Source organism: Mastigoproctus giganteus, chromosome 7, assembly GCF_048544385.1.
Source record: "Mastigoproctus giganteus isolate SK-2022 chromosome 7, ASM4854438v1, whole genome shotgun sequence".
Classification (NCBI taxonomy): Eukaryota; Metazoa; Arthropoda; class Arachnida; order Uropygi; family Thelyphonidae; genus Mastigoproctus; species Mastigoproctus giganteus.
This window is the reverse complement of record NC_143581.1, coordinates 198671169-198683714: the sequence shown is the minus strand read 5'-3', so window position 1 is coordinate 198683714 and position 12546 is coordinate 198671169. Positions and strand designations below refer to the sequence as shown.

General features: G+C 36.6%; 1 protein-coding gene across 1 annotated transcript in view; it reads left to right on the top strand.

The window, feature by feature from the left end:
• LOC150083542 (dnaJ homolog subfamily B member 12-like) overlaps positions 1–12546 on the top strand; it is a 106323-nt gene that overhangs the window by 31402 nt on the left and 62375 nt on the right. Inside the window, exon 2 of the mRNA XM_090377349.1 lies at positions 11279–11483. Coding sequence (XP_090233475.1) covers positions 11279–11483 — 205 coding nt within the window. The remainder of the gene's footprint in view (positions 1–11278; positions 11484–12546) is intronic.

Below are 12546 nucleotides of genomic sequence, written 5' to 3'. Positions count from 1 at the left end.
ATGGCACAAAGCTTCCTTGTGATGGGCAAGGTTTCTAACATGCAGGTAGGTCCATAATTAAGGAAACATGTTTGACTGTAAATAACAACACTATTTGAAATATATATACTTTAATTAATGCTAGCATAAAAAAAAAAAGCATACATAAACTTAATAAAATAAACAATATAATTAGGAAGTGATGTTATGTGGTGATTTACCATGAAATTTTTCTCTCTAAATAATCAGTGTTATACCACATGGGGTTTTAAAAGTTAGTTTATTTAGCCTTATTGATTAAATTTCTATACAGACTCTACCCAGCTGTATGGTCTTGGTTGTATAGTCAAGTATGGTCTGATGGTGGGATCTGGCAAGGTTCCTGAAATGTTACCTAACTGTATAGTACATTTAGTCAATAAAGCTAAATAAACTAACTTTTAAAAACCCATGTGGTATAAGAGTGGTTATTTAGAGAGAGAGAGAGACAAAATTTTACATCTATTCAAAGCGTAACGTTCTTTAATTTTTCTTCATTTCAGTTTTTCAGTTTTTTCTACAATTTTTTGCTTCTCAGCAATTTTGTAATGATCATTTTGGTCTTTACAAAATTACAATCTTTTGGGCATATAACAACACACAGTAAGGCACAGTTATATCTTCCTATGACACACACACACGTGACTGCAATAACAAGTAGACCCCTGCAGGTCTGACGTAGCCGAGTGGTCATGTACGAGAGTGCAATAGCACACGCTCTTTGAGTCGACCGGGGTTCAAGCCTGTGACTACTAAATACGATTAATGTTTGCATGGATGATTTATTATAAACTCCACTAACCTGGTGGTTGTGCCGGAGTATAAACAAGAATTTTTTTTTTTTTTTTTATCAGATATGTTCTCAAATTCTGTTGACTTCTGAAGCTCTAACAGAGGCATGTGCTGATTACTATTTATTATTATTTTTTAAATTTATTATGTGTAAACGATTCAGTATGTGCTAGAAGCTAAATGTAAAAAGGCACCTGGGGTGAATGAGATCTGCTCGATTATATTGAGGGAGGTAGCAAAGGAAGTATGTGAACCTTTAACCACAATTATGAGAGCATCCTTGGTTTCACGGGAGGTCTCTGTGGACTGGAGATGTGCGAATGTATCTTCAGTTCATAAAGGGGGATCAAAAGGTGACACAAATAGTAGACTTACTAAGTTGACTTCTGTTCTAGGGAAAATAGTAGCATCACTTGTTAAAGAAATAATACAAGGCCATCTGGATAGTAATGAAATTGTATTGCCATTAGTAGAGGATATGAAGCAAGAAAGAAAGCTTATACAGCATCAGCAAAAAAAAAACCTTCCCATTTCACCCATCTATTTGCTCCAAAAGTTTGTCCAGTTCTTTCTTCAATTTATTTAAACTATCAACTTCCACAATGACAGATGGAAGTTTGTTTCAGCAGTCAACCACCTGCTGGCTAAAGGCAAATTTCTGTACATCAAATCTACAACTGTCTTTCTTCAATTTGAATTTATGTTCCCCCCTCAGGTGCTTAATCTGGGCAAGAGGAAGAATCCCATAGCATTGAGACTGCTCAAACAGTTCAAAGCCTTATACTCCTAATCAGATCACCTCACAAGTGCCTAGTCTCCAGATGTTGCAATTTGCAGAACTTAAGCCTTTCTTGGTAAGACCAACCCTTTGTTCCCCTCACCAATCTCGTCGCCCTTCTCTGTACTCGTTCCATCATCTCTACATCCTTCTTAAAATGACGCTTCCAATCCTATATGCAGTACTCAAGGTGTCGCCTTATACATTATTGACCAATCTGATTAGATACTATGATTTTTAAGTATATAATTTTTACATCATATACTTTGATTTCAGAAAAGCTTTTGATACTGTTACATATAAAAGATTGCTATACAAATTGGGATAATGTGGCATTAAGGTCAGGTTACTGCTATGAATGAAGGGATGGTTGACTGGAAGAAGACCGAGAGTTGTTATCAGTTGGCACTGCTCTTCTTGGACTAAGTTATTAGTGGAGTTCCCCAGGATTCAGTGCTGAGCCCCCATTACTGTTTTATATATTTCTTAATGATATAGATCAGTGGTATCCAATCTTTTTCATACAGGGGTCATATTCAAAGTTATATTTGTTTCGGGGGACACACTGAGTGATTTGATAAAAGTTAGTGAAAATTAAATTTTCACTCCATTAAAAATTACATTTTCAGTGAAGTGTACTGCGAATACACTGCTGTGCACCACCAAGGTAAAGCAGAAGGCGTGCCATAATTGGAGTCCCTGCACATTTTGATAGCACCTTGTATATATACACGTTTCTGGTCAGGCATGCGCATATTTGATACAAAACATAGATAAAAGAAACAGAATTCACAACACCAAAATGTGGCACAAAAGGTTGAGTGCCACAGTCTTTTACATTTGTTTATTTTCACTTATTTTAGCGTCGAATGTACATGGTTCTTGAAATAATTAACAAAATTTAAAATGCAGTTTTAGTTCACTTTCTGTGTGGACCATATAAAAATAATTCACAGGCCATAGGCTGGACACCACTGGTATAGATGAAGGAATATTAGGCCTAATGCTTAAGTTTGCAGATGATATGAAGGTTGACAAGGTGGTTAATAATAGTAACCAGAGTATGCTACTGCAGTAATGTCTACAATAATTAGGAGATGGGCTGAGAAGTGGCAGTTGAAATCTCACATTGACATATTAACTTATTAACATACCAACTGTGGGTACCACATCCTGGGAGGCAGAGAATGAAAAAGACCTGAGGGGAGGGTAATTGTGCAGTCAAATGTGAAGTTCTCTGAGCAGTACAGACAGGCAATGAGTTTGTCTCATGGGATTTTGTGAATGATATGCAGGAATTTTGCTAGCATGGATAACAAAGTGATTATCCTGTTGTATAAGCAATGGTTAGGTCACATCTTGAAAACTGAATAGGAGTCTGGAAGCCTCATTTTAGGAAGGATGTGGATCTGTTGAAATTGGTGTAGAGAAGAGCAACGGGATTTAGTATTAGCAGAGGTGTATGATGCAAGAAAGAAAGCTTATGCAGCATCAGACAAAAAAAAAAAAAAAAAAAACCTCTCATTTCACGCATCTATTCACTCCAAATAGTTATCCAGCTTTAAGCTCTCAACTTCCACAACAAGAGATTTGAATCTATGTCCCCTCAGGTTCTTAATCTGAGCAAGAGGAAGAATCCCATCAGCATTCCGCTTGCTCAACCCATTCAAGGCCTTGTGCACCTCAGTCAGATCACCTCGTAGGTGCCTAGTTTCCAGGTGCTATAATTTGCAGAACTTAAGCTATCTTGGTAAGAGCACCCCTTTGTTTCCCTCACCAATCTTGTTGCCCTTCCTTGTACTCGTTCTAGCAACTCTACATCCTTCCTAAAATGAGGCCTCCAGACTTGTACACGGTATTCAAGGTGTGGCTTGACCACTGCCTTGTACAACGGGATAATCACCTCCTTGTCACTGCTAGCAAAATTCCTATATATTTTACCTGGTCTTGGCGCATTATAGCCTTAGTTGCTAATGCACCAATAAAATCCAAACCACCAACAACAACAAATCCTATATATCATTGACAAAACTCCATGACCTGCTCTGGCAACTCATCTGCACTGCTCAGCGAACTTCATATCTGACTGCACAGTTACCCCCAGGTATTTTTCGCTCTCCACTTCCCTGAGTGTAGTATCACACAGTTGGTACGTTTCCCCCAGGTTACTGCTACCCATATGCAGTACTTTGCATTTGTTAAACTTCAGTTGCCACTTCTCAGCCCATTTGTCCAACTTATCTAGATCCATTTGCAGTAGCATACTGTTTTTACTGTCATTAACAACCCTTCCAACCTTTGTATCATCTGCAAACTTGGATATTAAGCCTAATATATACCCTCATCGATATTGTTGATGAATACACAAAACAGCAGTGGGCCCAGCACTGAACCCTGGGGAACTCCACTAATAACATTAGTCCATGAAGAGCAGTGTCCATTGATTACCACTCTGGGCATCTCACACTCAACCATCCTTTTATCCATTGTAGCAACTTGCGCTTAATGCAGTACTGCTCCAATTTGTACAGTAGTCTTCCATGTGCCACAGTATCAAAAGATTTCCTGAAATCCGAGTATATGATATCAAAATTATTCTTTGCAGCCAGTTCCTTTGTGACCACATCATTGTATCTAATCAAATTTGTCAAACAAGACTCCCCCTTAACAAAGCCATGCTGCATCTGAACTATAACTGCAGTCTTGTCTAGATGATCCTGCATCGCTTCCTTAACCAGTGACTCCATTGTTTTCCCTGGAAAAGAAGTTAGACTAACAGGTCTGCAATTTCTGTGTCACCCTTTGATCCCCCTTTGTGAATTGGGGACACGTTTGCACCTCCAGTCCATGGGGACCACCCCTGAGTCTAAGGATGCTCTCATAATTATGGCTAAGGGTTTGCTTACTTCCTTTGTCACCTCCTTTAATATAACTGGATAGATTCCGTCTACCCCAGGTGCCTTTCTTGTGTTTAACTTCAACAATTTCTTCTCCACTTTGCTCTCAGTTATTACAAAATCACTTAGCTCCATGTTAGAGTTTGATAAACTTCTGGTATTCCCTTCCTTGAATAACTCTACATGTGTGAATGTAGATGCAAAATACTCATTCAGTTTATCAGCTACTGGAGCATGATCACGTAGCTGATAAACTGAATGAGCATTTTCATCTACATTCACACATGAGAAGTTATTCAAGAAGGGGAATGCCAGAAGCTCAATTTGTGAGAGGACCAGAAGGATATTCCTATCAGGAAAGGCTTCAGGTCTGCAGATTTCAGCATCTGGAGCTGTCTCCAGATGCTGAAATCTGCAGACAGGTGTTTAAGGCCTTGAATGGATTGAGTAAGCTCTCTGCTGATGGAATTCTTCCTCTTGCTCAGACTACTTATGGGGGGCATAAATTCAAATGAGGAAGAATAGTTGGAAGTCAAATGTGCAAAAATTTGCCTTCGGTCAGAGGGTGATTGATTGTTGGAACAGACTTTCACCTGGTTTGTAGAAATGGGTAGTTTGAATAAATTTAAAGGAAAAACTAGACAAACTTGTTAGAGTTTGTCTAGTTCTTCCAAAAAAAAACCATATCACCTGTCCACCACCTGTGGACAGGTGATATGGTTTTTTTTTTTTTTTGGCTGTTGCTGTTATAAGCTTGCTTTCTTGCATTGTTTACTAATTCTTTATCATTTAAGCATCTCCACAGAAAATAATCACGTAGTGTTAAATTCAGGGGATGTAGTGGCCATTTAGTGGAACCCCACTTTCCAATCCATCAATCTTGGAACTTTTTGTCTAAGAATTTGCAGATTTTGGATTGTGCACCTGTGCTCCATCCTACCTGAACAAGCAGTGTTTAAAACTGATTTCAAACTGTATTAATGGAATGATTTTGCCTTTTAGCTGTCTCAGGTATCATTCTCCCATTATGGTTCCACCAAAGAAAAATAGTCTGAGAATACCACCAGTCCAAATGTCACCCCAGACTGCCTGCCAAGCTAAAGTTTTTAAATCCTTGTTAAAGAATATAGGGATGTGTTTTGAGAGGAATAAACACAGTTTGGCAAATAACAGTTACATTTAATTTAAATGTGGCTTCATCAGTCCATAGAATATTATCAGTGATATCAACATGGGAGGTTTTAGGTTCCAAACTTTGCTATCTTTGAGATATTTTTGGACTTCTTTGATGTTCTCTTGCTCTCTCTCTTACAAGTTCCAAATTGACACACATCTTTGAGATGCAAGGTCTTCCAGGTTTTGGTGGATTATGCAAACACAATCTTTATTGTGGTTATTTTTTGTGGGTGGTTTATGTCCAAAAAATTTCCTTAACTGGCTTGCACTTTTTGTTGGAAAAATACAGGACCATGCTGAGGAAATGTTGCGAGCTAGGCCATAATGTCTATGTGTCTGCAATTCTGCCCAGACACGATAGGAGGGATTATATGTTAAGAGCCTTGTGGATTAACTCAAGACTTAAAGGAATCTGCAAGGCTTTAGGGGGTAAATTTCTATCAGCATGGCCCACACTTGTAGGTAGAAGGAATTTGTTTTGTAGAAACGGGATACACTTAAACAAAGGTGGTGCAAATGTTTTTGCCAGTATTATTGAGGATACCTTAAAGGTTCAGGGAAACTGCTAGTTAGGGGGGATGTGGGTAATACTGACACGTGTTTATCTGATAATATTGGTCAATGTAACTCTTGCACATACCTTAAGAGTTCTTATCTGTTACCCCAACTGGACGTATTATCTAGATGTTCTGTGGGCAAAGACTTTTCACGTGAGCGGGTATCTAATATCAGGGAAGAGAGCCTAAGAGGCTTCAAGGGTTGTGTTAGGGTTGTTAAATATACAAGTACAGTAAATCTTAATTGTTTATACAGTAACGTTAGAAGTTTCGTCAATAAAATGAGCGAATTCGAACTGCTGGTTAAAACAAGTAACGCGGACATAATAGGGCTTACAGAGACGTGGTGCCACCCGGAAATTGGGGATGATGAGTTTCAGTACGGCTTGTATAATGTATTTAGGAAGGATAAGTAAGATAGAAGGGGTGGTGGGGTAATGCTTCTTATCAGAAGCAGCCTGAGTGCGACGATAGCTCTCCCGGATTCAGACATTTCACATGCTAGTATAGAGTCTGTATGGTGTGAGATAGTTGGAAACAAAGGTATAATGCGAGTAGGAATAATCTACAGACCAGGTGATTGTGAAGATTATGACAAAAGCCTCTACATGCAAATGGAATGGACAAGTAAGCGTCAATGCCTTATTATGGGTGATTTCAATTTGCCTCTAATTGATTGGAGTAAATGGGAAGGAAACTCAACATGGGGAACAAAATTTTTAAATCAACTAGATGACTGTTATTTGTATCAACATGTCAGGGAAAGTACTAGACAAAAGAATATCCTAGACCTCATCATCACACATGAATCAGATGACATAACAGGGCTGACAGTGGAGGAACCAGTAGCAGGAAGTGATCACGGAGTTCTACGGTGGATGATGATGAGAGAGGTAGCAGAAGTAAAAGGCAAAGGAATGGGTTTTAATTTCAGAAAAGGAAATTACGATGCCTTAAGGTATTACATTGCCTCTATTAACTGGGTAGATATCGCGCAGAGAATGAATACAATTGAATTGTGGTACGCTTTTAAAACATTAATCACAGATGCCTTGAATGCGTATATACCATTAAAAAAATACTCCCCAAGAAGGGTTCCAAGTTTGATGAATAGTGAAGTTGCCACATTACTTGAGCAGAAAAAGGTGGCATGGAAAGGTTACAGAGCAATAAAAAGTACTGAAGCCTATAACAGCTACAAGGTGATGTGTAATAGAGCCACAGAAAAGGTTCGACAGGCAAAGGCAGTTTATGAGAAATCACTAGCAAACAGAGCAAAGAGGGGGGATAAAGAATTCTTCACATATATAAATGCCAAGAAGAGCAGGACAAACCAGATCGGACCTTTATGTAAGGGAAAGGAGATAGTAATAAATACACCAGCTGCTGCTGCAGATGAACTCAACAGTTATTTTGCATCGATATTTACAAATGAAAAGCCTTTTGTGGCAATGGGAAATTGTGGGCGCGAAGTTAAAAAATATGTAATTAATGATATTGAAATTTCGCAAGATTATTTAATGAAAAAACTTTCGAGCCTACAGACCAGTAAGGCTCCTGGAGTTGATGGAATATACCCTATAATCTTAAGAGAGGTGGCAAGCGAGTGCATTGAACCATTGAGGCTAATTATGCGAGCATCACTAGACTCTGGGGAGATTCCCTTGGATTGGAAAAGTGCAAATGTATCTCCCATACATAAGGGTGGCTCTAAAAATGAAGTTGGAAATTATCGACCTGTCAGTCTGACTTCAGTGGTAGGGAAAATCATGGAGGCAATGATCAAGGGTGGAATTCAGGATCATTTGGATCGAATTGAAATTCTCAAGGATACTCAGCATGGTTTTGTAAAGGGAAAATCATGTTTAACAAATGTGGTTCGCTATTTCGAAAGGATCACTCACGAGCTGGATTTAGGGAATAACTTTGACATTGTTTATTTAGATTTCAGCAAAGCTTTTGACTCAGTCCCACATGAGTGGTTGCTTTTTAAGCTAGAACAGGTTGGAATCAATGGGAAAATCCTTAGATGGATAGAAGGATGGCTTCAGGGCAGGAGGCAGAGGGTTGTGATAAATGGCTATTCCTCAGATTGGGTTGATGTAAGAAGTGGGGTTCCCCAAGGATCAGTATTAGGACCACTGTTGTTTTTAATTTTCATAAACGACATTGATGAAGGGATAGAGGGTGTGATGTCTAAATTTGCAGATGATGTTAAAATTGGTAGAGTAGTTAATGATCACTGTCAAGCTGAGCTTCTTCAGAGAGACCTAGATAGACTTCAGGAATGGTCAGAAAAATGGCACTTGGTGGAGTTCAACTAAACCCAGTACTGGAGGAAAGGGACTTGGGTGTTACGATACAGTCTGACTTGAAATTCTCTGAGCATTGTAAACAGGTTGCAAGGAAGGCCCATGGTGTCCTATCGATGATCTGTCTAACTTTTGCAAGTAGAGATAGGGACGTGATAATCCCATTATATAAGGCTTATGTTAGACCACACTTGGAATACTGTGTTCAAGTATGGAGACCGCACCTAAAGAAAGACATTGAGCTTCTTGAAAGGGTGCAAAGAAGGGTAACTCGCCTGGTGAGATCGGCAAAAGGGCGTCCTTATGAAGAAAAACTTCGAATATGTAGGTTGCAGAGTTTGGAAACTAGACACCTTAGAGGAGATTTGATTGAGGTGTTTAAGGCTCTGAGAGGCATCAGTAAAATGAATGAGGACAAAATTTTCAAGATTATAAATGATGCTAGAACTAGGGGACATGAATTCAAGTTAGGGGGGGGGAATATTTAGATTGGACTGCAGGAAGTGTTATTTTAGCCAGCGAGTTATAAATTACTGGAATAAGTTGCCTTCATGGGTGGTAGAGGCCGACAGTTTGGGGAAATTCAAAGGTCATGTGGATAGTACTTTCGGGTAAGGAAAGCACATAGGATGATAGGTTTAATTTCTTTTTTTTTTTTTTTTTTTTTATTAATTATTATTATTTAGTTATTTATTTTATTTTATTTTATTTTATTTTTTTTTTATCATTTTTTTGTTCGGATTTTTTTTTTTTTTGGCTGGTGCAGCATAAGCCATAGGCTTTCTTGCACCATGCGGCCGTTACTAATACTAATACTAGCTTCTGCAATATTTTCATATTTTGCATGCCACTTTATTAGTTTCAATCCTCTCCTTCATTGTATGGTTCTTGGTACTTTTCCTGTGTTCAAATTATGCTGAAACAATAAAAAAAGATTATAAATTATTTTTCAAATAATTTATATTTACATCAGCAGTTATTCAAAATAGTTTTCTTACTTATGGGCTACCCAGTACATAGTTCTACATGTGTGGGTAATTTACAATGTTATTTGAATATTTATAATGTAGTTTGAGCAGTTCTAAAAATTTCTTCAAGTTCCAATGGTGTGTCAGTGTTATTAATACAGAGTCAGAATGTGGGTTTTTTTTTTTTTTTTTTCCCCAAAGGCAGGTAATTTATGTACTCAGGGCAGCTGTTTAGAAATTCTCTCTTCCTTTTTCCAACTAACTATATTAAATATGTAAACCGTTGAATACATTGTCTTACATCCCTTGCAGCACTGCAGTTGAGGCATGTGCCTCAGTTGTAAACGGGATCCTTTAGCTGGACATAACCCTCTCTTGCACTTCTTTTATTGTACTAGACAAATACCTGAAAAGTCTTTCAGTAAATACATGAATGTTCAAGTAGGGATGTTTATATGTCCACTTGAAAATTTATATATAAAATTTATTCTTTTGGTAAGGCTCACAATTGCCAAGTTATTCACCCACCATTAATTGGTAAAATGCACACAGGTCTGCAATATAAAATTAGTGTTGTAAATTGTAATAGTGAGTAAGATTGTGCCCTGATAATGGAGTGTCAGGTGGGCTTAACAGACCATAAGATTAAGATTATTACTAAATATATTACCACTCTTATACCCCGTGAAATTAATAATATAGTTTATTAAGCTATTCACCTAAACTACTATGTATTAAGGTAATGTTTCAGGTATCTTACCGATACCCATCATCAGACCATACTGTTGGGGGAACAAAAATAGAAAGGGTTACAAATTTGAATACAATTACCAATATTACAATTATCAATATTGCCCTTACAATTATCAATATTACCCTTGCAATTACCAATATTATGAATATTACAATTATAATTTTCAAATAAACAATTCTAAGTTTGGATTATTGTTAGATAGAACCAGATATTAAGTTAAGTAAATACAAATAGATCAAATCCTTACCTGCAGACAGACTCCTCTTGCTGATGCTCCCAGAAACCTGATATGCATACAGGCAAGAGGCATGCCAGCAGTTAATTTATACTGCTGGCAGGCCTCTTGCCTGTATGCACATCAGGTTTCTGGGAGCATTGGTTTCTGGTTCTATTGTAACAATAATCCAAACTTAGAATTGTAACTAAGTTAAAATTGTAACTGTGACTGGTAATATATTTAGTAATAATCTTAATGGAAAACAACCATGTGACATCCTTCCCTAACTGTATTAGACATAAGATATTTCTTTACCTTGTCAAATAGTCAAGGCTATTTGAAACTCCACAGAATAAATTTTTCACATACAAACATGTATGTGGAAAATTGATTGCATGGTGAATTATGACCTGAAATGGCCTGCATTGAGAAACTTGAGACTGCTTGCTGTCTATGACCACAGTTCTAAGCTTCCAAGTTTCCATCCTAGCAGCAATTAAACCATTATGTTAAACAAATTGACTAAAGTATTAAACAAGAATAAGATAAGTTTTATTTTTAATTTGCAGAACAGCATAATGTACCATTAAAAAAAAAAAAAAAAAAGTGTCATGTAATTCTGCAACAAACTAAGATAGTTTGTGAACATCAATAATCACAGTTATGTATATCTCCCAAAAATCAAAAGATCTCATGAGAATTTAGTTTCATAAATTAAAAACTATGCAATGTGGTGTAATTTACTTTTATATTACTTTTTTTTATTTAATTATGTCAGTAACCTGTAAAATTCAAAATTTTTTATTTAGATTTGATTGAACTGTTGGAAAAATTGAGTAGTTCAACTAATTATAAGCCAGATTCCCAGCAGCAAACTAATAATATTCATAATGAGCAGAAGAAAAGCCCCAACATTCATAGGAGGACATCAGCAAGCACTAGAAATGAATGCCCAAATTCTGCAGAAGAACCAAAACAGGAATATACTCAAGAACAGTTGGAGGCAGTTCAGCGGTAATCTTCACACAATTATTTACCATATTTTCCTTCTGTATAAGATGCAACTCTAAAATGAAGAGTGTTTTCAGTTTAAAAAATTATTTTGAATACTTGCTTTATAAAACAAATTTTGTACTAGTATTTATATTTTATTATTTTTTTTATTTCACATAACATGCTGCCATTGGTTAAAACAAAATACACTGTTGTTAATGATTTAACACCATAGCATTCTTGAAATGTACTGTGAGTTATGGGGGGGCATATTTTTCTCTTAATGTATCTCATTATTTTAAGCTTTATTAATATATGAGTGATTATTATAATTTGGTTTATAAGCTAATTTTTCAGAAAAAAAAAATTCTCGATTGCATCTCCATAATTGCCAACTTTTCAATTTTTTCCTGCAGACTTCTTGAAACCATGTCTATTTGTTTTATGTGATATTTATTTTTCTTATAGATTTTATTATGTTTCTGTTATGTTTTTTAAATACACATATATCTTATAGTTTCAAATAGAACAGAACCAACCAAATTTATAAGTATGGCTTTTAAACAGTATTAAAAAGTAATTAAACATATTATAACTATTTTAATACTATAAGTATTAAAAAGGTTTTGAGTTAATTCTTCTAGTTATTTCTTCTTTAAAAAAAAAAAAAAAAAAAAAGGAAAGAAAGGAAAAAGATATGGAGGACATGCAACTTACTCAAGGATTCGGCTGAAATCTATTATTTGGGTACTCTACGTAGTGGGTGTGGTTGTAGAATGGAGTGATTGTATGGTTGAGTTCTGTGATTTGGTTGATTATTGTGATTGTGTTTTGTTTCTGATTGTTTTGTGTCATTGAGGAAGGGGGTGCTTAGCTTATGTAGGGTGTTTATTCCAATCCCTCTGTTTTAAAATCGGAAAAGGAGTTCCCGATTTTAAAACAGTGGCAAGTGGGGAGGCGATAAACACCCTGGGCATGTCAACCTAGAAGGATGGGGCATGGACTTCCTGACTTTTAGTCGAAGTATGGTTGAAGTAATGAATTGATACCCAAGATCTGAATTTCCACCAAGGATTGGTTTATT